The sequence below is a fragment of the Trichechus manatus genome, unplaced genomic scaffold (genome assembly GCF_000243295.1).
Source record: "Trichechus manatus latirostris isolate Lorelei unplaced genomic scaffold, TriManLat1.0 scaffold00064, whole genome shotgun sequence".
NCBI lineage: Eukaryota > Metazoa > Chordata > Mammalia > Sirenia > Trichechidae > Trichechus > Trichechus manatus.
Genome location: NW_004444000.1, coordinates 13,698,225 through 13,724,880, shown reverse-complemented (window position 1 = coordinate 13,724,880; position 26,656 = coordinate 13,698,225). Strand labels below are relative to the sequence as shown.

The window sequence follows — 26,656 nt, the reverse complement described above, 5'->3', positions numbered from 1 at the left end:
TACGGAAGCAGACTGCCAGATCTTTCTCCCTCGGAGCAGCTGGTAGGTTTGAACCACTGACCTTTTGGTTGGCTGCTGAGCCCTTTGACCACTGCGCCACCAGGGCTCCTCAGTATACAGCAGATGTTCCCATCTCTGATGCAGTTGAGACAACTCATTTGTTGGTTTGTTAATTGGAAAAGTTGGTTGAAGAAAGGAACCAACCAATAAAAAGATACCCTTTATTTTAAAGATACATGGATATTCATTGGCTAATCTTTTGAATTAGGGCCCAGGTCTTTTCTTCTGATTGAAGTTTGTCATTTTCCTTGCAAAAACCTTACCTATAACATCTATATGCTCCACGGAGCCCTGGTGGCACAGTGATTATGAGCTCGGCTGCTAACCAAAAGGTCGGTAGGTCCCAGTGGGGCAGTTCTACTCTGTCCTGTAGGGTCGCTAGGAGTCGGAACCCGCTCGACAGCAATGGGTTTTTTAAAATAAGTTCCCCCTTTATTTTATTTGAAATGGAATGAGAACTCTGACACTTGGGAAGCAACCTGGCTGTAGAGTCCTTCTGGAATTTCATTGTATTTTCCAGTCTTTTAACGTTTGTCTCACCTGATCTTAACTTTACAGCAACTTAAGCAACTCTGCAGTCTTTCCAGAGCCTTCCACTTAGTTAGAAACAATAGCTCACTCTTTTTGTAGTTATGTTTCACTGGTTTGCAGAGTAATTAATTAAATTAGGTAGTTATAATAACACGTACAGCTGGCATAAACCAGTTTGAATACAAGCACTCCTGACTCTGGGTAGGCAGGTAATTTAACTGGTGAATATTCTAGAAAGTAGCCTGTTCGTCTTGGGCATTCAGGATCTTGTGGACAGTGGTTCTTACGCTTTGCAGAAGGAGTGGAGAGTGTCCTATAACCTTCAAACCATGGTTGCATTGAGACTAGTTCGGAGAACTTTTATAGTAAATACTCATTTCTCCTGTTGTGTTCCTTCCCTTGGGCAGAAGTTGGTATTCTTTGATTCCTTTTGTCCTGTGTCTGAGGCGTCTTGTCACTTCTAGTGTTCTGTGACATTAGCAGCTCCAGAAAAGTATTCAGATCCTAAGATGCTGCTGACGTGAAGGTTAAATCGCAGAGCCCCTTTGCTCTTAGGCTGCGGTGAGACTGGGTGGTTTCATCCATTAGCTGCTGGTTTCTGAATCCCTGAAGAATCCAGTGACATTTTCTTGCTATTGCGTTTTGGCTGAAAGAGGCTAAACTCCTGCTGGAAGCAATCATTCCACAGCAGACCCAGGTCGGGTGAGAAACCGTGACACCAGGTCTTCCCCACCGAGGCCGGAGAGGCCCTGATGGAGGGGAGGGGGCTGCTTCTGCTCCCCAGCGCCTGCCTCCACCCCCTGCTCCAGATCTCGGCACCACCCTGACCTGCTGGGTGATTCTGCTCATTTCCGGCCGTCCCTGAAAATCCTGAAAAATATGATGGTTCTCTTGCTGCTGCCACCAGGCACATGAGCAGCTTTGAGAACATTCTGTTTCCCTGGAGGGGAAGCCCAGCCCTAGGAGGCCCTGTCATCCATCACTGATACACACTGCAGTGTGCCAGATTCCATGCTCAGCACCTTACACGCAGCATCTCATTTAACCCACACAACCAGCCTATGAATTAGGTGTTATTATTATTTTCATCTTCACAATGAGACGCCTGAGGCTCAGCGAAGACAGCACATTTCTCAGGGTCACACGGATAACGAGGTTGCATGGGATTTGAACCAGATATGTGTGGCTCCAGGCTCTAGTCTCTCACCCACTAGGCTGTACTGCCTCCACATTGACCCAAGAAATCACAGACATCTCTCAGCTCCCAGGCAAAGTCTAGGTGAAGCCAAGGGGAACCCCAATTTGCAGCCGAGGCACAGAGCCCTATCCTGGGAGAGTGTAGGATTTTCACACGACCCACTCTGGTTTTCAGGCCTCCCAGTGACGCTGCGTTACTGTCTCTTCTCCATCCGTCGTGGCCACCAGCTTGACGCAGCGCCATCCAGGGCAGAGCTGACTTTGCTCACTGCTGTCCTATACTCTCCTCTTCTAGGTGACTGTCCTTCCTCCCAGCCACATGGAGCAGAGGGCTCGCTCCTGGGGTCCAGTCCCAAAAGGCAGAACCAGGGGCCTTTTTTCTCTGCATGATACATTTCTATCCAGATATAATTCGCATACCATAGAATTCACTCGTTTAAAGTGTATAATTCAGTGGCTTTTGGGATATTTACAGAGTTATGCCACCCTCACCACTGTCTACTTCTGGAACACTTTTGTCTTCCCAAATAGAAACCCCACACCCGCTAGCAGTCACTTCCCAGTCCCCCAGCCCCTGACGACCACTGACTGCGCTCTGGACATTTCATACAAATGCATCATACGGTGTTTGAACCCGTGTCTGACAGAGTTCACTCAACATGGTATTTCCAAGGTTCGTCTATGTTCTCGCGTTGTCAGAACACTGCTTCTCTTTACGCGTCTGTTGGTTGGTCGTCCTGTTGGGTCCTGCATGTTGCTCTTTTTTTCTTTGTTTGCCCCTTCTTGTTTCTCAGTTGAGCTAGATGTCTCCTAAAACCATGATCCCTCAGCCCTCAGCCCAGCAGTTCGGTCCCTCGAGGAGTTTGGATGTGTCTATGTGGCTTCCATGACCTTGCCTTGGACAAGTTGTGCTGGCTTCCCCAGTACTGTGTACTGTCTAGCTCTTCACCAAAGTTACTGCTTATCTATTGTCTATTTAGTTCCCTACCCCCACCCCTCCCATCCCTCCCTCAGCTGCAGATCACTGTGATCCATAGGGTTTTTACTGGCTGGTTTTCAGAAGTGGATTTCCAGGCCTTTCTCCCTAGTCCTTCAGTCTCACCCCCGAGTACTCACAGGCTGCCCTCCATGGGAAATGCTAAGAGAGATCCTGATGCTTTTAGGGAGCCTGTGGAGGAAGCTAAGAACCCTGATAAGCAGGAAATTGACCCAGGGGTGCTGACCCATTCTCGTGCCAGAATATCTGGCCTGCTCTTTTCCCTTGAACGTCATCACACTGTCTGAAATTCCACTAATCAGAGATCCGCTTTAAATTACCCAATCCTTGTAAAAAGCACATGCCTACGGAGAGGCTATGAGGCCATCAGTCCTGCACAGCTTAGTATGAATTAGTGCGAGAACTCGTTTTTCTACTCCGACTCAGCCAAGATCAGCTTCCTGGGAAAGGCACAGTGCTTGTTGGTGTTAGACAATGAGGAGCAAAGCCTTTTTGAACACAGCATCTGAAGGACACAAACCAGAATGCGGAGCATTCTAGGCCTTGTTCACAGCCTCTTCTAGGCCCCTGACTCCCTTGAAACGCTCATGAAAGCTTTATACACGTAATAGTGAACATAGTTTCAGGGGCTTTGACCCAGAGTCCTGATTCAGAAGGCCTGCTGTAATCACACGAGGGCCCAGGGCTTCAGAGGAAAGGCACCAGGAAGTGTCAAACGGGCACAAAAAAGGAGAAGCTGATGGAATCCCGGCTCACCAATTCGAGAGTTTTGCCCAAGTATGGTTCAGCCCCGAGAAAGCTCTCTTGTTTCTCCTTCTTGGCTCCTGTGTATCCCTCCCCCTTCCTAAACATGGACCTTCAGCTGAACTGGCCTTTGGGGCTAGCCAAGTTTTTGAAACAGCTTGTTTCTATAGGAAAACGTGATCTAGGTTCCAAATGACATACGTGTTCACTGACATCCAAATTTCAGGTAGGAGACGGGATTTCAGCACTCAGGGGTCTATGACTCAATTGCAGGAATAAACGACACCCATAAACCGCGAGAGATCAGCACGTGACGTAACCAAGTGCTATCGTGCACACCCAAGTGTTCTAGGGGCCCCGAGAATGGAGGGATCAGTAGAGGGAAGAAGACTTGGCCGTCTGTGCTGGGCAGGCATGGCCAGAAGAGTGTGTCCAGGACTGAGCGTCAGATTTCAAAAGCCCTCTGACAGGTCGTGTCCAGGGAAGGGTAACCAGGAAGGAAATGTTTGTGTAAATGACTCTAACAGGAGGCATGTCCTATGAGGAATGCTGAGGGGCCGGGATGTTTGGCTTGTAGAAAATCACAGTACATGTTCTTTTAGGGCAGCATGGTGTTGTATAAGGAACAGGACTTAGGAAGCAGACAGGCCGGAGTTTGATCCCAGCTTCATTTCTCACTTGCTATATGACCCTGGTGGCGCAGTGGTTAAGAGCTCAGCTGCTAACCAAAAGGTCGGCAATTTGAACCAGCCATTCCTGGGAAACTCTATGGGGCAGTTCTCTGTCCTATAGGGCTGCTGTGTCAGAATCAACTCAACGGCAGTGGGCTTTTTTTTGTTTTTTTATATGACCTTGAACAGGTCAATTAACTTTTCTGATGTTAAATTTCTCTTCATAAAGTGGAGATAATAATAATAATGAAGGAGTCCCCAGATGCTACAAATGGGTAACGCACTTGGCTGCCAAACCGAAACGTTACAGGTTCGAGTTCACCCAGAGGTGCCTCAGAAGAAAGACCTGGCAATCTACTTCCAAAAAATCGGCCATTGAAAACCCTACGGAGCACAGTTCTACTTTGACGCACACAGGGTCACCATGAGTAGGAGTCAACTCCACGGCAACTGGTTGGTTGGTGACGAGGAAGATGTCCGATAACGTGTTATCAGCACAGTCCCTGAACGTGGGCCAGAGCAGCGGGACGGTGGCTGTGGTTAAAGGCACAGAGGCTACAAGTCCCAGCTCTGTCACTTACTGCTCACGTGGGCACGTTTTTTTAACTGCTCTAAGCTGAGCTTCTTACATGTAAAAGGGGAATAATGAGCCCTAACCAAACCCGTTGCTGTCGAGTCGATTCCAATTCGTAGCAACCCTAAAGAACAGAGTAGAACTGCCCCATAGGGTTTCCAAGAAGTGCCTGGTGGATTCGAACTGCCGACCTTTTGGTTAGAAGCCAAGCTCTTAACCACTGCACCACCAGCGCTCCACCTACCTCATACGTTCCATGATAATTCAGTGAGGATACATTCCAAGCACTTAGCAGTGTACCTTACGTGCTACAGGTATTTAATAAAAGTTAGCCAAAAATGGCAGTAACTGTTGTTAACAGGTGTGAGGCAGTCCCGTAGACTTCCGTGTAATTTCAGAGGACAGACTACTCTGTGGTTGGATGGATGCAGCAGGGAAGCCAGTCTGAGTTCAACAGAGAGCCCTTCCCAGGTGCCAGATCAAGGGGCCGCCATACTCAGTGATGGCGGCACCACAGAGCCAAGCATCCCAACGTTTTTCAGGACAGCCCACATGGAAATGATAGTTAAGTCTGTTAGGATGCTTGCAGCTGGAGACCATCCAGGGGACTCTCGCTGCCCCAGACCCTGCCAGGCCACCCTGGGGCTGAGGACATCACTGTCTCTGTACACCTGTAACTCGTTTGTGGTACCCCAGCTGAAGAGCGCTTGGGTAGAGGACTCCTGCTTTGTGGGAGAGGCTGGGCTCAGAGACCCCTAGGGCTCTGGCAATACGGAGATGTTGGTTAACAAGGTTTGGTGGAGGAGCTAGGGTTGGAGGTGAGCCTTGATAGATGGCTAGGGTAGGAAGAGCAGAAGGAGGAGTCATTTTGGATGAAAATTATCTCCCAAATGATCATCAGTGACCACTTAAATGCCCTTAATGGCACTATGATTCCTGCTATCTTAGTTGTCTAGTGCTGCTGTAACAGAAATATCACAAGTGGATGGCTTTAACAAACAGAAATTTATTTTCTCACAGCTTAGAAGGCTAGAAGTTCAAATTCAGGGCACCAACTCTAGGGGAAGGCTTTCTCTCTCTGTCAGCTCTGGGGGAAGGTCCTTGTCTCTTCAGCTTGTTTCCTGGTTCCTTGGAGATCTCCGTGTGGCTTGGCATCAATCTTCCCCCATCTCTCCTCTGTTCGCTTGTTTAATCTCTCGTCATATCTAAAAAGAGATTGACTCAAGATACACCCTGCACTAACCCTGCCTCATTAACATGACAAAGACAACCCATTCCCAAGTGGGGTTATAACCACAGGCATAGAGGGTAGGATTTACAACACATATTTTGGACGATATTATTCAATCCGTAACATTCTACCCTATAGCCCCCAAAATTCATGTCTTTGCCACATGCAAAACACATTCGCCTCATCACTTCAGCCCCAAAGTGTTAAATCAACTCCAAGTCCAAAATCTCATCTTCTCAATCATGTAAATCAAATATGGGTGAGACTTTAGGTGTATTCCATCCTCGGGCAAAATTCCTCTTCATCTGTGAAGTTGTGAGATCTAGAATACAAGCTGTCTGTTTCCAAAGTACAATGGTGGCACAGGCGTGAGGTAGACATTTCTGTTACAAATGGAAGAAATTGGAGGGAAAGAAGGGAGAACAGGCACCAAGCAAGTCCAAAACCCAGCAGAACAAATTGTATTAGCTCTCAAGACTTGAAAATAATCCTCCGTTCTCTGAGACCATCTGGGCAATGGCCCTGCCCTCCAGACTCTGGGTGTTGGCCACGCCCTCTGGATTCTGAGTGGAGATCCCTTAACCTTGGGCTTCGGCCCTGCCTTCCAGGCCCACTAGGACTGCAACTCTGCTCCCTCAGCTTTGGGCAGCCCCAGTCTCCTAGTCCATCTGAGTGGTTACCCCATCCCCTCAGGCCTAGCAGGCCCCATTCTTCTGCCCCTCAGCGTTGGGCTGCGGTCCCATCCCCCTGGCACTTGTGAATAACGGCCTCACATTCCTGAGCTCATATGGTGAAGATCTGACTCTTAAACCTAGGAGGCCGTGACTCCACCCGTTGAAACCTGTACAGTCCTGCTCCCCGTGCTCCTTCCAACAGTTCTGCAGATCTCTGAGCTGCTCCAGGGATGGTCCTTTTCTTTTCCTGGAGGGCAACAGATGTAGCTCCTTTGACCCATTTCCTGCCTGTAGAATTCCAAGAGGCAGACAGCGTTCTTTCCTTTCTTTCTCTGTCCCCTTCAGTCTAAGCTGATGTGTTTTCTGCTGTGCTAGTTGGTTGGATCCATCAGTCACAGGCTTAATTTCTTTAACAAAAGATTGTGTAGCCTTGTCCTTGGTGAATATTCTAGAACAAATGTCGTTAGTGTGTACAACAGAATTTTCCAAATCTTTAAGTTCTGTTTTCATTTTGTCCAGTTCATTTTTAAATCCATCTCTTTCCTCTTGCATTTTACTATACGTAGCAAGGAGAAACCACACAGCCCCTTTAAGATCTTGCTTAGAAGTCTCCTCAGCCAGATATCCATGTTCTTACGAGTTCTACCTTCCACCAGACATTTGAGCATAATTCGGACAATTTCTTTGCCACTGCATGAAAAGCATCCCGTTCTTCCATTGTCTCATCACATGTTCATCATTTCTTTTTAAAGCCTCGCCAGAAGCTCATTTAACGTCCACATTTCTAGCAACATTCTGTTGTATTCTCTAAAACGACAGAGACTTTTTCTACAGCTCTCTCCACTTCCTTCTGAGCCCTCACCAGAATTGCTTTTTTTGTTCATAACTCTACCAACAGACTCTTCAAGGCAATCTAGGCTTTTGCGATCATTGTTGTTAGGTGCCGTTGAGTCTGTTCCGACTCACAGCGGCCCTATGTACAACAGAACGAAACATTGCCAAGTCTCGTACCATCCTCACAGCCGTTGCTATGTTTGAGCCCATTGTTGCAGCCACTGTGTCAATCCGTATCGTTGAGGGTCTTCCTGTTTTTCACTGACCCTCTACTTCACCAAGCATGATGTCCTTCTCCAGGGACTGGTCCCTCATGACAACATGTCCAAAGTATGTGAGACCAAGTTTCGCCTTCTCGCTTCTAAGGAGCATTCTGGCTGGACTTCTTCCAAGACAGATTTGTTCGTTTTCAGCAATTTATGGTATATTCAATATTCTTCGCCAATACTGTAATTCAAAGGCATCAATTCTTCTTCGGTCTTTTTTATTCATTATCCAGCTTTCACATGCGTATGAGGCGATTGAAAACACCATGGCTTGGGTCAGGAGCACCTTAGTCCTTAAAGTAACATCTTGGCTTTTTAATACTTTGAAGAGGTCTTTTGCAGCAGCTTTGCCCAATGCAATGCATCTTTTGATTTCTTGATTGCTGGTTCCATGGCCGTTGACTGTGGATCCAAATAAAATGAAATCTTTGAAAACTTCAATCTTTTCTCCATTTATCATGCTGTTGCTTATTGGTCCAGTTGTGAAGATTTTTGTTTTCCTTTATGTTGTGGTGTAATCCATACTGAGGGCTGGGGTCTTTGATCTTCATCAGTAAGTGCTTCAAGTCCTCACTTTCAGCGAGCAGGGTTGACATCTGCATAACGCAGGTTGTTAATGAGTCTTCCTCCAGTCCTGATGCCCCGTTCTTCTTCATATAGTCCAGCTTCTCAGATAATTTTCTCAGCATACAGACTGAATAAGTATGGTGAAAGGATACAACCCTGACACACATCTTTCCTGATTTTAAACCATTCAGTATCCCCTTGTTCTATTTGAGCGACTGCCTCTTGATCTATGTACAGGTTCCTCATAATAAAGACAATAAAGTGTTCTGGAATTCCCATTCTCTGCGATGTTATCCATAATTTGTTATAATCCACACAGCTGAAAGACTTTGCATAGTCAATAAAATACAGGTAAACATCTTTCTGGTATTCTCTGCTTTAAGCCAAGATCCACCTGACATCAGCAATGGTATCCCTTGTTCCACGTCCTCTTCTGAATCCAGCTTGAATTTCTGGCAGTTCCCTCTCGATGTACTACTGCAACCACTTTTGAATGATCTTCAGAAAAATTTTATTTGTGTGTGATATTAATGATATTGTTTCATAATATCCACATTCTGTTGGATCACCTTTCTTTGGAATGGGTACACATATGGATGTCTTCCAGTCAGTTGGCCAGGTAGCTGTCTTCCAAAATTCTTGGCATAGACGAGTGAGCACCTCCAGCCCTGCATTCGTTTGTTGAAACATCTCAATTGATATTCTGTCAATTCCTGGAGCCTTGTTTCTCACCAATGCCTTCAGTGCAGCTTGGACTTCTTCCTTCAGTACCATTGGTTCTTGATCATGTGCTACCTCCTGAAATGGTTGAACGTCAACCAATTCTTTTTGCTACGGTAATTCTGTGTATTCCTTCCATCTTCTTTTGATGCTTCCTGCATCGTTTAATATTTTCCCCGTAGACTCCTTCAGTATTGCAACTCAAGGTTTGAATTCTGATCAGTTCTTTCAGCTTGAGAAATGCCCAGTATGTTCTTCCCTTTTGATTCTCTAACTCTAGGTCTTTGCATAGTTCATTATAACACTTTACTTTGTCTTCTCGAGCAGCCCTTTGAAATCTGTTCAGCTCTTTTACTTCATCTTTTCTTCCTTCCACTTTAGCTACTGTACGTTCAAGAGCAAGTTTTACTATTATGCACCTTAAAACTCTTTCAGCCTCTACCCATTACCCAATTCCAAAACCACTTCCACATTTTAGGTATCTGTTAAAGCAGCACCCCACTCTCATACTAAATTCTTAGTTCTCTATGTTGCTGTAACGGAAACACCACAAGTAGATAGCCTTAACAAATAGAAATTTATTTTCTCACAGTATAGGAGGCTAAAAGTCTGAATTCAGGGCACTGGCTCTAGGGAAAAACTTTCTTTCTATTGGCTCTGGGGGAAGGTCCTTGTCTCTTTGAGCTTCTTTCTGTTCTTAGGCAATTTTCGTGTGGCTGAGTATCACTCTTCTCCCATCTCTCTCTCCACTTGCTTGTTTAATGTCTTTTATATCTTAAAAGAGACTGACTCAAGATACACCCTATACTAATCTTGCTCATTAATGTAACAAAGACAACCCATTCCCAAATGGATTATAATCATAGCAGCTGGGTCAGTTGCTCCTTAGTCCTCAAAGTACCATGCACAGGCACAGAGGTTAGGATTTACAATACATATTTTGGGGGGACATAATTCAATCCATAACACTGACTAAATGGATTGACCTCTTCCTCCAATCTGAAGTGATCATGAAAACCTTTTCACCCCTTTACCTTTTTTTTTTTGGAGCCCTGGTGGCACAGTGGTTAAGAGCTTGACTGCTAACCAAAAGGTCAGCAGTTCAAATCCACCAGCTGCTCCTTGGAAACCCTATAGGGCAGTTCTGTTCTGTCCTCTAGGGTTGCTATGAGTTGGAATCGACTCAAGGGCAATGGATTTGGTTTTTGGTTCCTGAGCTTGGGGCCTGTGTGGCCATCTGCTATGGCTATTTTCTCTGCAGATACGGCTCAGATATCTGTACCTGCAGGGCTTTGGTGGAAGGCATACCGGGAGGTGTGGAGTTGGGAGGAACTCAACTGGGTTCTTGGCTGTATTCATCACTTTGTACCAGAGAAGCATTAGGCCTCAGATTCCCTGCCTGTGAAATGGGTGTTTTCCCACCCACCTTCCCAGTAGGTATGTAGGGAGAATGCACCCCCAGGAGCTGCCCTCTAACTTCCAGGAAGGGCGGCACAGAGCTTCAGGCATGCCCTGGAACAGCCATAGTCTCAGGCTTGAGCCACTTCGGGCCTCGGCTGCACTGAGTCTCCAGGGAAGGAGGCAAGATTTGTGTGTCTCCATTTGAAGACAATAAGGCCATCAGCCGCAGGGTTGGATGGACTGAGCTGAGAAGAAAGGGCCTGGTGGGGCCTCCTGGATTAGACGCAGCCCCATGACACTCCCCGGGAGCCTGCAGTGCTTCGAGCTTCCACCTGAGAATGGCCAGGGGAGATTTATAATCTCACAGCATCTCCCAAGAGGTGCCCTTCTCCTGTGAAGCCTGAGGCTCAGTGAATAGGAACCGTCCTCAGTGGATGTGTATGGGAGCTAGAATGGTCCCAGGGCGTCCAAGAAATAGAACCCATTTGAAAAGGGAGCACATTTATACATTCCCAGAAGGGGCTGCTGGAGTCTCTGCCATCGGTCAGAGAGATAACCTTTGGCTTTCACGGAGACAGAGCCATGTGCGCCAGCAGCAGATGGATTTTATTTGTTAAGTATTTATTTAACAAACACTCAGAGTGTGCTCCGCACGGTGCTGAGTACCTTTCCAATGTTAGCTCATTTCTTCCTTGTAACAACCTGGAGGTGGGTTGAGATTATTTTCCCATTTTGCAGACGAGGAAAGTGAGTGTCTTGGTTTCCCAGTGCTGCTCTAACAGAAATAGCACAAGCAGGTGGCTTAAAGGACAGAAGGTTATTTTCTCACAGCTCAGGAAGCTAGAAATCTGCATTCAGAGTGTAGCCCTAGCAGGAGGTCCTTCTTTGTCTATTTCAGTGTCTTGCAGCCAGCAATCTTGGAATTCCTGGGTTTATAGATGCATCTGCCGCCATCATCAGATACAGTCTGTCTTCCTGCTGTTTGTCCTTGCTTCTGTGTCTAGTCTGTTTTTTTTATAACTCAGAAGTGATTTGGTTTAGGACTAATCACTGATACGGCCCCTTTAACGTAACAAAGAAAACCCTATTCCCAAATGGGATTGCATCCGCAGGTATAGGGGAGTAACATTCCAACACATGTTTTGGAGGAGACACGATTCAATCTGTAACACTGAGTGACATGCCCCAGCTGGCATGAGGCAGGACCAGGATACACACCATGGTCAGGCTCTAGAGTCGGGGTTCTTCCTGACTTCTCACAGCACAGGACCCCTCGGAGAGCTGAGCAGTGTGCCTCGGTGGACTCTGAAGTCCTCCCTTCTCCTAGTCCATGAATATATGTTAAACTGTCAACTGCAGGAGCAGCACCATTATAAGCGGGGCAATGAGGGCAAAGGGACTCTGAGCAGAATTCCTGATGAGTCTCAATCACCAACATGGTCTCCACCCTCTCCCCACCCACCTCCACATCCACAAGGAGTAGTCACCCCTTGGGCCCCGTCTTCATTCACTGAACAAATACTTACTAAAGACTTGTCATTGCTGCGTATTTTCCTTGGACTGGTGAGGTGGGATGAGAAGAAACACATGGCCCCTTTGCTCAGAGAGTGGGCACCCTGTCTAGCTGGCCATCCTTGGAGCGTGAGGAGTCCTGGGCAAGGCGGGTTCTCAGAGCTCATAGGCCTCAGGTGGGGAGCCGGGGAGAGATGAGCAGTCTGGCTTCTGTGTGAAGGAGGGAGGAAGTAGAAGCCAGCAGAAGAGAGAATCGTTTAGAGATCGCAGCAGGGTAGAGAACGGGAGGGCAGTGGATTTTTACCTTGGAAAACCACAGAGCAATGAAAATAGTAACCGCAGTTACAGAAAACAACCGTGGCTGGATCCCACAGTCATAATGTGGAGTGAAATTTAAAAAAAAAAAAAAAAAAACACATTTCCTGGCAAGTCAATTCCAACTCATGACAAACCCATGTGTGTCAGAGGAGAACTGTCCTCTACAGGGTTTTCAATGGCTGATTTTTCAGAAGTAGATCACGGGCCTTTCTTCCGTGGAGTGAAATACCACGTACTATATGGTTCCATTTACGTGAAGTTCAAAAAGCAGGCAAAACTAAGCCATAATGTTAGGAATGTAACATAGATAGTAAAAGTATAAAGAAAAGCCAGAAAGTGATTATCATAAAAGTCAGGCTGCCTTCTGGGAGGATGGGGAAGGTGCCGTCAATGTTCTATTTCTTCACCTGGGTGGTGGCTCCATGGTGTTTGCTTTGTGATAATACATCAAGCTACCCATTTTAGTTCTTTGTACTTTTTTGTGTGTGCAAATTTTTTAAAGGGGGAGGGTAGAAGAGAGAAAGAAAGACTAGAAGCTCTGAGCCAGGGCAAGAGCGGTAGGAAAGGGAAATTGCTTGTGTGACTTACTGTACTCCGATCCTGTCTGAAAGGTTCACTTTTTCCATTTTACCGCCTCTAAAATCAGGGTGCACCCTACCACCAATGACGTCTTAGATTTGGTGGCATGTGGTCCTCTCAGGGCCCCTCCACTTCCTGGCGCCTCCCTTGTTCTCTGGCCCTCACAGAGTGTTAGCATGCCAACAGAGTTGTGCCCGCAACAGCCCACCTCCCCAACAGAAGTCAGGAGTGAGGAGAAGGGAAGAGGGGCGCATATCACCTCCAGTATGGGGCTGGTTATGGCAGGAAAATGGGAAAGGAAAGTTCACCAGTCCGAGTCATGCGCCAAGCCATGCTCAACGGGCAGCGCAGGGTCTGCTGACCCCCGTATGCTGCTGGTTCCCGTGCGTTGTGTCCCTTGATGGCCTGGCTCAGCCTTCTGGTTAGATCTGGATGGGCAGGAGGTGGAAGGACAATCTCGGGATGGGCTCACTGTGAAAGAAGAGATGTTAGGGCTTCAGTTCTACAGGCTGGCCAGGGACCTATGCACCAGCCCTGGTTAAGCTTCTTTCGGACCCAGGACTGGGGCAGAACCCACTCTTCAAACTGAAAGACGCCTTCAGCTTCAACGTAGCCCAGATAAGACTTCAGTTATGGGGCTACAAAGGGAGGTGCCAGAAAGAGGTGGGGAAGAGTTTAGGTTAGGTTTCAGAGGAACTTCCAGATGGCAACTATGGTGCAGCCCAACACCAACCTAACGTAAATACTGCAATTCCCTTCTCCAGAGACTTTGAATATTCAAGTACGTGAGGGGGAAGTCAGTGGCGCACACGTGCTTTACCTGCATTAGCTCATGCAGCCGGCCCCAAGTGCTAGGAGGCAGGCACTATTTCATTATTCCCATTTTAAGCCAAGCAAAGTAAGGATTGGAAACGTCCAACATCAAATTGCTAAGGTCACACAGCTGGTAAGTAGCGGCTACAGTGCTGGGACCCACCTCCAAAGGCCATGCTCTTAACTCTCGGACCACGCTGCCCAACCATCTGAGGCTCCATGCTGGCCCTGAGAAGGATCTGTCATTTTCTGGTCCCTTCTGTACTCTTTTTTGAGGAAGATTGATCTCCTTCCAGAGAGCTGTTGTCTGCACCCTGTCTTTCCAAATCCGGAGAGTTCCTCCAAATAGCAATCAGAGAGCAGCTTACCATGATCTCATCCGATTCCTCTTCCCGTACTTGGCCCCGAGCCTTGCCAATTGTGCTAAAAGTAGCACTGACTACATCGAGGCCCATCCAGGGGCCAGGACTGTTTTGACGCTGTCCTCAGGAATCATCTGGTCTGAGGCCTGTACAAACTGGACTGCTCCCACGAGCATTCAGATATGGTGTCAGGAATGTTCTGACCGACACACCTGTCCCCAGAGCTGGGCTGAATGCCACTGCTCCCCCCACGGCCCCCACCATGTGCCTTCTGAGATACTGGTTCCAGGAGGGGTAGATGGATGGTGGGGACTTTCACTGAGGGACGATAAGGGGTTTCTAGCCTTATCCATAAGACAGCAGCCAATTTTGGTGACACCTCTTTCCCCTCTCCATGAAGTGGGAGCCTGTTAATCTGTATATTTATCATGTCTGCAAGAAGAATGGAGGCCCCTTAGAGACAGCAAACGTTATCCATCCAAGGGAGGTGGGAGGCTTTTACAAGTGGAAGAGATCTTCATCGGACTGGCTTCAACGTAAGTCCTAGTGAAAAGCACCTGCCTGGAATGCCCATCCCCTCCTCTCTACTAGAATGCCTCAGCCATTCTTTAAAATCCAACTGAAGTCCCCGCTGCCTAGGGAAGCCTTCCCTGACCAGTCCAGCCCACCCCACCCTTCTCTTACCATCCATTGGGTATTTAGCACAAACTGCCCTTTAATGGAGATTTTGTCCTGTGTCTGTGGCCTTTCCATCTAAGCGGTGAGCTCTTAAGGCCAGGCACCTTCCACTTGCTGGCCTCGGAGGCAGCAGACACCTGGCGGTGGTGGGTTGTATCAGCCCAGTCGGCAAGGCCAGGCTTCTCTGCTCAGCAAACGAGTCTGCCATTGTTTTCTTGGGTTAGTTTACTCATCCGTTGCACATGTAAATATTGAATGTTGACTCTTTGCCTGCCACCCATCTGGACGCTGGAGATGCAGTGTCTGATAAGGCTGGATCCCTGCCTTAGAGCAGCTTGCAGCAGTCCAGTGGAGAGACATATGCTACCACACCAAAACCAACCAGTTGCCATTGATTTGATCTCAATTTATGGCAACCCCATGTGTGTCAAAGTAGAACTGTGCTCCGTAGAGTTTTCAATGTCTGATTCTTCAGAAGTAGATCACCAGCCCTTTCTTCCAAGGCACCTCTGGGTGGATTCGAACTACCGACCTTTTGATTGGTAGCTGAGCACTTAACCATTTTCATTACCCAGGGACTCTATATTATCATAGAGTGGGATAAATGCAATTATTGAAATGCGGTGGTGGCTAACTTAGCAGCAGGGTGTTGGAAGACCTTACAGAGGATTTGATCCCTGAGCAGGTCTTCACAGAAGCTCAGAAACGCAGGCAGTTGGGAGAAAGAGCATTTGAGTGGAGAGGATGGCCTGTGCAAAGGAATGAAGGCATGAAGGGGTCCAGTGGGGCCCGATAAGGCCAGAAGCCACCATGTTTTCACTGTGTTCACAGACCAGCTGGTCCCAGAGAAGGTGGCTGCTAGGCTCCTTACCATGGACAGGGGAGGCCAGTGTCCTCTGCCCCTTGGGGCCTGCAGCGTCTCCTCCCAGCTTCCCTGCTGCTCCTTCCCAGATAGAATGAGATTGGCTCCTGTGACACCGATGTGCTTTCCTCCTTGTTAGAATCTTAATATTGCATGAATCACAAGTCCTGCTGCCCAGCCTGGAGGTCAGGGTCAGAGGTGTGAAATAAAACCACACACGGACCCTGACTGCCTCGGTCGGGGGGGCTGCTTAGGCCAACTGAAGAGGTTGCTTCCCTTTGTCACTGATAATGAGAATACCACCAAGTCTGTGTATCTAAACTCTTTCCTCAGAGAGCTTTAAGCACCTCGCAGACATCATGCAATCCTAGTAGCTTTAAGAGCGGCCCTTTCACCGAGCACTTTACAAGTATTGTTTCATTTGATCGTTAGAGGACTTTAAGATGTAGGGTTAAGTGACATGCGTGGGATCTCACAGCTCATCATGATAGAGCCAGAATCTGAGTCCCAGTCTGATTAGAAAGCCCAAGCACCACTTTCTAATGCCATCCTGAGCTTAAGGAATAATTCTGGCCTGAGGGAGCTGGGCGGGTTGATCCTCTGCCTTATGAGCCCCTGAATCTCCCCCAGGGCAAATCTCAGACACTCACCACACCTTTATCATGTGCCTACTATGTGCCAGGGACAGTGCTGAGGCCTGGGAAAGACACAAAGAGGCGTAGACTCAAAATTGCTTTGATTAGGGTAGCAATTCAGGATGAAAGGAAATGGGAAACATAGGACGGAAATGGGAGGATGGCAGGCACATTGTGGGGAATGGAACCAATGTCATGCAACACTTTGCGTACAAACTATTGAATGGGAAACTAATTTGCTATGTAAGCTCTCACCTAACGCACAAAGAAAAGAAAATTGCATTGATTAAAGGTAGGGCTGCACAGCCAATTAATGTAATTGCGTCAATAAGTGGTTTACTTGTAAAAAGTTGAATTGTAGATACATTTACAAAACATCAAAAAATTTTTAAGAAGAGTAGCTACTGAGGCCGCTTATATACGGCCAAACACCTCATGGGATTTGGTTTCTTGTTTTGGAGGTTTAGGGTCATGGTTTCATGGGACACCCCGGTTAATTGGCCTAATAACATGTTTAGTGCTTCTGTTCTACATCCTAGTTCAATGCATAGTGCCTGGGGTCTTAAAAGCTTGCAGGAGGCCATCCAAGGCATAACAATTGATCTCTATTTGCCTGGAGGAACAGAAGAAGAAGGAGAGTCAGGAATAGGAGGAGAAAATGGAATCTGTGGCTAATTGCCTCCATAAACAACTGCCTCCTTTGCCATGAGACCGGAAGAACTGGATGGTGCCCAGCTACATTACTCAACATTCTGATCAAAGATCCTATAGTAGAATCCTGATCAAAAGGGGGGAAATGCAGAACAGAATTTCAAATTCTCATGGAATCCAGATTTTCTGGAGCCATGGAGGCTGAATGAACCCCTGAAACAATGGCTCTGAGAGAATCTTTAAACCTTAAATGAAAAAATATCCCCTAAAGTCTTCTTAAAACCAAATAATAGTTTAGCTTAACTAATAAGGTATGTCTTCCTTGAGCAATATGCTCATTTAAGATCTGTCTATATGGGATCAAATTGACAAAAGCAACTTGAAAGATTAGATAGAAACCTTAGGGGGCAGCGAGTTATGTTAACAGGGGAGGAACAACTCAGAAAAGGAGGATGAGAATGGTTGCACAACTCGGAAATGTAATCAATGTCACTGAAATGTACATGTTGAAACTTGAATAGGTGTATGTTTTTACTGTGTATATTCTCAACCACAACAAAAACAAATTACATATAAAAGAAAAAAAAGGAGGCATAGGCCCAGTTATCGAGCAGCTCGCCACCCAGTGGTGAGGACCCTTGTAAGGTAATGCAAAACAGATTTGGCCTTTTGCCTTGGTTCCTGTGACGTAACCCCGGGAGTAATTGAGGTGCCTCTATCTGAAATCTCCAGGCCACACCTGAGGATTTCTGCTAACAAGTATGGGTTGGCCATACCTGAAAGGACTCACCTGATAGACCAATGTCCACTAACCTCAGGAGGCATGATTTAGCCTATCATGCATATGCAGTGAGGGTTCAGGCACGACTGTCTGATAAAAGCCCTGACCACGGAGGCTCATAGAGCTTCCTGGTTGGCAAAGGGAGGGTGATGTGAACCCTCGCAGACCTCGCCCATGCGTCTCTTCCTTGTAACAGTTCTGATTTGTATCCTTTTCCTATAATAAACCTATAATCAGAAGTATAGTACTTTCTGTGAGTTCCATGAGTCTCTCCAGTGAATTGTCATACTCAAGCGGTACAGGGAGCCAGCAGGTGAAGTGAGGGAACCTAGGGGAGCCCCCTGAGCTTGCAACTGGCATCCACCCTGAAGGGGTAGTGGGGAAACCTCAAATCAGTGGCCAGCAGTCAGACGTTTGGGGCGTTGTGTGACTCCCCAACACACAGCTGGCATCTGCCTGTTTGGGACAGTGTGTTTTAAAAGCTGCAAGATCTGCCTAGCTCTGGGTGGCTAGGGAAGAGGGAGAAAGGGCCGTGTGTGCGGCTGGGGTCAGAGATGATGGAGAAGTGGGAAAGTGGGGATTTGATTACTCCACACATTCTGATTCTTAGCCACAAAACCCTCTTCCCACTGCCACCCAAAACGTGCCCATCCTTTAATGTGACCTGTTGATCCTTCCGCACCACCCAGGCCAACACGAGTCTCCCCTCCTTCCAACCTCCTAATGCGCTTATTACCCCCAACTACAGTGCGTGTCGCTTTATTTCTGCTTTCTTTCACAAAGCAGACATTTGCACATTTATTATGTGGAAGACATCGGGGATACAGAAATTAATAGGATGTAATCTCTGCTCTCGGCGCCCATGACTGCTAACCAAAAGGTCAGCCGTCCCAACCCACCAGCGACTCCTTAGAAAGCCCCATGAGGCAGTTCTACTGTGTCGCACGGGGTTGCTGTGAGTCAGAATTGACCCAACGGCAACGGGTTTGGGTTTTTTTGTTTTTCTTTTTAAATCTCTGCTCTCATGAGGTGCAGCCTGAGAGAGGGAGACTGACACGTAAAGAACATACGGGCTGAAAGTTGACACCTTGGCCCCGTAATCACTCATCTCCACAAAGGCACCAACTTAGCCTTAGTCTCCCTCCATGAAGTAATGGGAGGGAGACTGGCCAAGATCAGTCTTCAGCACTGAGTTCCAGTCTGGGTGACATTGACTTAGTCATTCAGTTTCTTCATCTGTAAAGTAGGAATATTGCTATTCCTACCTGCCTATCTTATATAGTTCCAGCGATATGCTTTATTAAATGAAATTAAGTGCGTGAAAGCATTTCACAGGTTATGAAGTACTATACAAATAGTAGTTATTATTTTATTTCCCTTCCATCTCCTAGGAATGCCTAACATAAATCTGGGTACATAGTAGGTATTCAATAAATATCAGGTAATTTGAGTTAAATCGGTTTGAACACCCCATTTCCTCGCTTCTGGTAGTCCTGAGGGCTTTTGAGGCCATAGTGACCCCTCACACTAATAATACAGCCGCTGGCAAGACTGCTTTGAGGACCAAGTGAGAATGATGTGCAGGTATCTTGGAAGCCACAAACATTAACTGTACTCATTCTTGAGATACCACCTTGGTCCCCTGTCCACATCGTAGAGGGCTGGCAAGGTCGGCTGGGCCTGGGTGTGGCACCACAGGCTTGGGGCAGCCTCCCTCCAAGCTCTAGGTCCGTTCTCTTTAGGAATAAACTTTCACACCACTCTAGCTGCCTGTGTCCTCGATGGTGTGTCCATCCCTCATTAGCCCTTCCCCCTCTCATTTCAGCACCCCTACCCCACGGAGGATGAGAAGAGGCAGATTGCAGCCCAGACAAACCTCACCCTCCTTCAAGTAAATAACTGGTGAGTTAGCGTCACCTGCCCAAAGGCCCTCAGACCCTGGGGTCACTTGCTTGGCGGGAATAGCACGGCAGGGAGAAAAGACTAGCTTGCTCAGTCCTGCCTCAGGCCCAGCCCGGCTACCACCCTAGTCCTCCCATTTGGGCTAGAAGCAAAAAGCCAGAATCCACTTAAGCACCTGTAGCTTCATCTGCAGCTTCTCAGCACCCTCTGCTGGGGAATTGTGTCAGAAACATCGCTGGAAGCTTCTTCCTGAAGAGAAACCCAGCCCCACCTGCGCTGCAGAACAGACAAGACTGCCTGTATCAGTGGATTGGAGGGGCCGCCAAGGGTCATCTTCTCCACCCTCCCCCCATCGTGGGCTGAACTCACACTAAAACCTACTGCAAAGCTGGAGTGGGAGGAAGGATGAAGAGTTGGCCCTTCTGCCCCACAGGGATCTTGGCTGTCTGGCTGGACTGTCATAGAGAGAAAACTCAGAGAACCCAGTCAGACTCGATAGGAGGGGACCCGAGCATGGTGGCCCCTAATCTGAATCCTTGGCCCTCTGGAGGGAAGTCACAGGTTGACGCCTGCAGCTAAGCCTCTTCCCACCTCTGTTCAGTCCTGGGGGGTCTGGAGCAACATTCTGATCCCTCCCCACGTGTCCCTCCCTTGCTGCTTGGAGGTCATCGAGCTGATTCCATGAGCACCTAGTGCCCAGGGCTCCTCTCCCTCCTGGGCCTTGACACCCTAGGTCTGAACCCCAGTGTGGTCTAATGGATTAATAGATTGGCTTCTGAGAGTCTGCAAAGTTTAGCCCTCTCTGCACCCATCCCCGACCTCCCTGGCCCCCGTGCCCCTGCCCCACCATCACCGCCCAGATGGTGACTAACCAGATCTCCTCCACCTTTAACACGGGCAGGTTCATCAATGCCCGGAGACGCATTCTGCAGCCCATGCTTGATGCCAGCAACCCAGACCCTGCCCCCAAAGCCAAGAAGATCAAGTCGCAGCACCGACCCACCCAAAGATTCTGGCCCAACTCCATCGCTGCGGGGGTGCTGCAGCAGCAGGGTGGTGCCCCAGGTACAAACCCTGATGGTAAGAACTGGGGCTGAGTGTCTACTCACCTGAGCCCCAGCCCCAGCTCTGTCACAATAATCATCCCTGCCTGATCCCATCAAAGGATGTTCATGCACCTTCAAGAAGGGGATGTTTTTGTACGTTCTTTAACAAGCCAAAAGCGGCCTCCCAGGATGAGTGGGAGTGGGCGGTCATCTGAGTCAATGACTGCTCAGCAGGCCCCCTCCTTACTCCCACACTCGCCCCAAGTTCCTCTTCACCTTTCAGTGTCTGAACAGCTCTTCAAGAGCCAAGGGCATCTATAAATACCCAGGCAAGCAGCTGGCTTGTGAACGGAGGCCAGGGAGAGCTTTGTTTTCTCAGCTTCTGCATCACGCCCTCCATATATGCTTTTCTGATTGCCGATCGCCTGGTGCACAATGAATAATTCAATGAGCCAGACATTTTAGAGCTTGGCATGTGAAGACAGCTCTGTGTGGGAAGTGGGTGGAGGTGGTACATGTGCACGCATACATTCTCCTGTATTCTTCTAGCTGTGTACAGGTTTCTGTGTGATGGGTACTCGTCTTACATGGAGTAATGGAAATAAACAGATTAGGGACTAGACCAACTTGGGAGAGGACCAACTCTGTTATTCCAGAGACTCAGTTTCCTCCTCTTTGCAAAGAGGACAATAATACCCACCTTACAGGAGATTTGGAAAGTCCTGAGTGCTTAACACATTTACATAGAAGACGCTTGGTCAATAGTAGCTCGGATTGCTTCTGCTTCTGACGGGGCAGAGAGTGGCAGGGAATGCATGGATGGGAGACTCCATACCAGGGAACTGTTCAGCGTAGGTTTAGGCACCCTTAGAAACAAGGGCTCGCCACCCCTGGAGCCGTTCCATTCCAAAGCAGGCCAACACTGAGGTCCCTAGGCTTGAGGGGGCCCCTGCCGTCCTGACCTCTGCTCTTTTCTCCCATGTAGGCTCCATCAACTTGGACAACTTGCAGTCCCTGTCCTCAGACAATGCCACCATGGCCATGCAGCAGGCTATGATGGCTGCACACGATGACTCGTTGGATGGGACGGAAGAAGAGGACGAGGATGAGATGGAAGAGGAGGAGGAAGAGGAGCTGGAGGAGGAGGCCGACGAGCTGCAGACGACAAATGTCAGCGACCTGGGCTTGGAACACAGTGACTCTCTGGAGTAGTCAGGCAGCCCAGATGGCACTGATCACCGAGCAGGAGAGGAGTGTCGTCAGGAGGGCTTCAGGGTGGGGGGAGGGGGACGGGGCACGCAGCACCGGAGGAAGTTGGGTCCTAGCCTCCCACAATCAGCAGCTTGAAGAAACCCAGAGGAGACATCCTGCTCCTTCCCAAGCACCAAGCTTCAGTCAGTACCCCAGCCCTACTTCCCCAGAACTGTTGAGGACTCCATCTGTCGGGGCCAGCCAAGCAGCCTGTATGGAAAGGCAGGAGTGAGATCTGGACTCACCCAGTCCCTGAGGACAGAAGGCACCCATAGGCACCCCCACTGAAGGACCTGAGTTGTTTACAAGCCCTGCACTGTGAGGCAGACTGGTGCTGTTTGCAGAGTGAGCCCTTGCTAGAGGCAGAGCTAGGAAGAAAGGGGAAGACAAAGGGGACCTGGGTTCCACCCTCAGAAGCATTTCAGCTCCTTTGAGAGACATTCGAGGGCAGGAGGGAGCCTAAAAAAGCATAATCAATGGCCAGAGGGTGGGGATGGCCTGAAGGCATCAGATCTGACAGGTCTGAGTGGGACCTGGATTCCACAGGCTCCAGCTGATTCCTCCAAGGCCCCTGTTGCTGGGCACAGACAACCACGGGCATGGGAGAGAGGGATGGGAAGCAAGAGCCTCCTTCTCTCTCTCCTGGAAACGGGTGGCAAGCTGGTGAGCTCAGACTTTAGGGGGCTAAGAGGAGTCCCTTTATTTGCGATGGTTCCAGGACCCCAGGAGAACCTGGGTTGGGAGCCATATGAAGGTGACTCTCAGCACTCACAGAACTCGCCTCCCATAACAACAGGACAGTGGTGTCTCACCCAGGGTGTCCCAGCCCTCAGATGGAGCTCCTCAGCTGCTCAGCCCTCCACTGATCTCCAGAAAGGGTGGAGCCAGGTTAGCTTGAAGTCGTTCCACCCCTGAGGTCCCCCGTGTCTGTCCCTCTGCTCCCGGGCTGACTCCATCAGCCTGCAGCCTCCCTTCTTCATTCTATCCTTCAGAGAAGGCAGAAGAAACATTGGAAAGAAGTATCCAGCCCAATGCAAAGCCAGAGGTGGTAGAAGGTGCTACATCCCTCTTCCAATCATATCCCAAATGTGGAGGAGGGCCCAGAGAAATGGCACCCAAGAGCCACCTCGCTGTTCTACATGCCGCCATTGTACACACTACAGAAGGAACTGGGGCTCCCACCAGGAGGAGGCGTTCCATCCATCTGCCCTAACACATCTTCCCACCCAACTTCCGGCCCCCACACCCCCACCCCAGTCCCTCCCTCCACCGTGGCTGTGAATGGCAGGACTGATCACGTGTTTTCCATTGGGTTTAATTTAATGGACTTGCCGTTTCATCTGTAAATTGTGCTTTGGCCACCTCCTTCAGTGGCAGGATGTGAGTAGCTACCTGGCTTGACTTGAGGGGACCCTCAGGACCCTCTGGGGCTGCCCCTCCCCCACCGGGTTGGCTGGAGCAAAAGGATGGTCGCTCTCCTGAGCTCTCCCTGAAATGAATGTATTTCTCCCCAAAAGAGCTGATATTTAATGTTTTAATAGGGATTTTTGAGAAACAAATAACCTTATTTATAACCTGGGTGATCCAATCATTTTCTACTCCCTTTTGATGCCATAGGTAGAGGAAAGTCTAGGTTTTTGGGCGTGAGACTTTTGCAATGTGCAGTGGGATAAAATGCATTTCCTTTCCTGGTTCATTTTCTTTTTGCTTTAACACACAACACAAGCCTTCCCACTTACCACTTTGGACAGGCATCCCCCCAACACAGGCTCACCTGCGTACACGTGCCCACGTATCCTCCTCCCAGCCCCTCCCCCTGCCTAGTGTTATGCAACCTCTTTCTGATGTATCCACCAAACCAGTACTGAATGTGGCCGAGACGTTTTCAGTAAATCTTATTACCCACCATAAATCTGGTGCTCCATTCTCTTTTTCTGTGGCTGCTGTAGCGATCCCTGCTTCTTTAGTGGGACCAGAGAAAATCTGGAGACCTCAGGGTGCCCCTTGCTGAACTGACTACACAGAAGAGGACAAGACAGAGGGCTTCCTTGATGATCTCAGCTCACCTGTCCGTTAAGAAAGAAAGTCGAGTTTGGCACACTTGCTTTGTGTGTCTGTAGCTCTAAGACTGAGAGATACAGAAGACTAGACGAAGCTCTATGCTGCCCTCTCCTGACAATTGACCCCTATAGTAGGGGATAGCCCTAAATTGGAGCCCTGGTGGCGCAGTGGTTAAGAGCTTGCCTGCTAACCAAAGGGTCAGCAGTTCAAATCCACCAGCCGCTCCTTGGAAACCCAGTGGGGCAGTTCTACTGTGTCCTATAGGGTCTCTATGAGTCAGAACCACCTCGACAACACATAACAACAGCGAGTCCAAAATCTGGTCCTCTTGCACCATGCTGCACCTCCCTGAAAGGCCTTTGTTTTCCCATCTCCATCCTAGGTTCAGCGGGTTCTCATCATCCAAGCTTGTGTCACCACTGCCCCCACATCCCTCGCATGCCCACCCTTCCCTTCCCCCTTCCCTCAGGTGAAAGAGAAGGAGAGAAAGTCTTGACTGCCCCCATTTAATCCTGGAGCTGGTGTCCAGAGGGGAGCCTGCCCTTCGGGTCCCAGGGTTAAACACTATTCCCCTGGGGCAAGAAGAAATTCAGGAGCAGCTGAGGTCCCCAAATCAGTGAAAGGGAGGCTTTCTCGTTACCTTCCGATACTGGGCACTTTGCTGAGATTTCTCAGGCTTCCATGTTCAGAAGCAGGAGGGAGAGTTCTTTGTTTCTGTTTTTTAAATAATGTTTTATTTGTTTTTGGTGAAGGTGTACATAGCAGTTTAGGTTCCCATTCAGCAGTTTCTACACAAATTGTTCCGCGACATTGGATACATTCTTCACAATGCATGAACATTCTCATTATTTCCGTTCTGGTTGTTCTGTTTCCATTAATCTAGTTTCCCTGCCTCCTTACCTTCTCATCTTTGTTTTGAAGTAACTGTTGACCGTTTGGTCTCCTATAGGTGGTTTTTTAAAGAAGGATAGTACTTTGGGTGATAGTCATTATTTTTTTAGCCAATTTGTTTTTCAGCTACAAGATGACATCGGGGGTTAGTTTCAGGCCAAGATTTGAAGAATATCTCAGGGCAATAGTCTCGGGGAGTCCTCCAGTCTCAACTAGTCCAGTAGGTCTGATTGGGTTTTTTTTGTTTATTTGGTTTTTTTTAGGAATTTGAGGTTCTGTTCCACATCTTTATCCCATTCTATTAGGGTCCATCTATTGTGGCCCTAACATAGCAACAGCTGTGAGGATGGCACAGGGTTGCTGTGAGTCGGAACAGACTCAGCGGCACCTAACAACAACACCAACAACATTGTGGCCCTGATTAGAATAGTAGGTAGTAGTAGCTGGGCACCATCTAGTTCTTCTGGCTTCAGGGTAGATGAGGTCGTGGTTCGTGTAGACTATTTGTCCTGTGGACTAGCTTCTTCTTTGAGTCTTTGGTTTCCTCCTTTCTCTTTTGCTCCAGACAAGTAGAGACCAATAGTTGTATCTTAGATAGCTGCTCATAAGCTTTTAAGATCCCAGACACCAGTCACCAAACTAGGAGGTATAACTTTAAGAACTATATTAGGCCAATTAACCAAGATGTCTCACGAAACTAGAGAGTTCCTTGTTCACATTCACAAAGGTTGGAGAAGCTGCACTGACCTGTGGAAACCCTACAACCAGGCTGGAGACAGGGGCGGGGTGATTACAGAGACAAAATGAGCCTCTGATGGAGGCTCCTTGGGTCACTGCTTCCACAGAGCCCAAGCCCGTCCGTCAAACCTAGAGAGCTCCACAAAGGACAACAGAGTCCCCAGCCTCTAGGCAGACAGCGAAAGTCTCAGGGTTCACAAGAAGATGATACCTTAGAACCTCACCTCCTCCCACCAGGAAGACAATCTTCTAAAGCAGTGTTTGCCAAACAATATGTTAATGTTAAAAATAGGCTACCCCCCCAAAAAAAATCCCATGACTAAATTAGGACTGTGTATTATATTTTGCTAGTGGAGTTTCACAACTCACTGTAAACCAGACCATGGAGTCAGCTGTGACTCATGGGGACCCCATGTGTGTCAGAGTAGAGCTGCACTCCATAGGGTTTTCAGTGGTTGATTTTTTGGAAGTAGATCACCAAAACTTCCCTCCGAGGAATCTCTGGGTGGACTCGAACCTCCAACCTTTTGTTAGCAGCTGAGCATGTTAACCTTTGTACCACCCAGGGACTCTTCATAATGCACATTGGTATATTGAAGGGTCTGATAAGTCCTGCAGGAAAGAAACCTGTTTAACTTTGTTTAACCTGATGTTTCCCGAGTTTATTTGCCTTTTTTTTTTTTCCAAGTGATATCTTTTCAAGTTATACCAGTATTCCACAGAACACACTTTAGTGAACACTAGTCTACAGAAATTATTGAGTAGCCTGCCCCAGCCTCTCCCACCCCCGCCTATGTTTTTCTATCAAGTTCTGTCATCTCTCCAGCCACGCTGCCAACTGAACAGGGGTTTCCTACATCACTTGAGATGTGGGTGGTTGAATTTTGAGGAGGCACCAGCTTCCCTCTGTGCATGACCCAAATCCTTTCCAACCCAAGGACAGGATGTACCACAATCCCTGAGGAACTAGCGATATGGGGCAATAGGGCAGTGGTTGTGGATGGGGGCAGGGGATTTCCTTTGCCCCCAGGACAGAACTCTGATATCAGGGCCCTCGGAACGTTCAAACTGAGTTCTGCCTCCAACCGCCATTCCACCAGGGCAGACCT

General features: G+C 48.3%; 1 protein-coding gene across 4 annotated transcripts in view; it reads left to right on the top strand.

Moving 5' to 3' along the window:
• PKNOX2 (PBX/knotted 1 homeobox 2) overlaps nt 1-22,245 on the top strand; it is a 349,742-nt gene extending 327,497 nt beyond the window's left edge. Inside the window, exons 5-9 of one of the 4 annotated variants that reach the window (XM_023734086.1) lie at nt 19,484-19,560; nt 20,462-20,605; nt 20,675-20,690; nt 21,534-21,668; nt 21,711-21,818. In XM_023734086.1, the coding sequence (XP_023589854.1) occupies nt 19,484-19,560; nt 20,462-20,605; nt 20,675-20,690; nt 21,534-21,668; nt 21,711-21,818 (480 nt within the window). Of the gene's footprint in view, nt 1-19,483; nt 19,561-20,461; nt 20,641-20,674; nt 20,691-21,533 lie in introns of all 4 variants that reach the window. The other 3 variants (XM_004379358.1, XM_004379359.1, XM_004379357.1) reach the window with 3 other exon arrangements.
• The last annotated feature ends 4,411 nt before the right edge of the window (nt 22,246-26,656 follow it).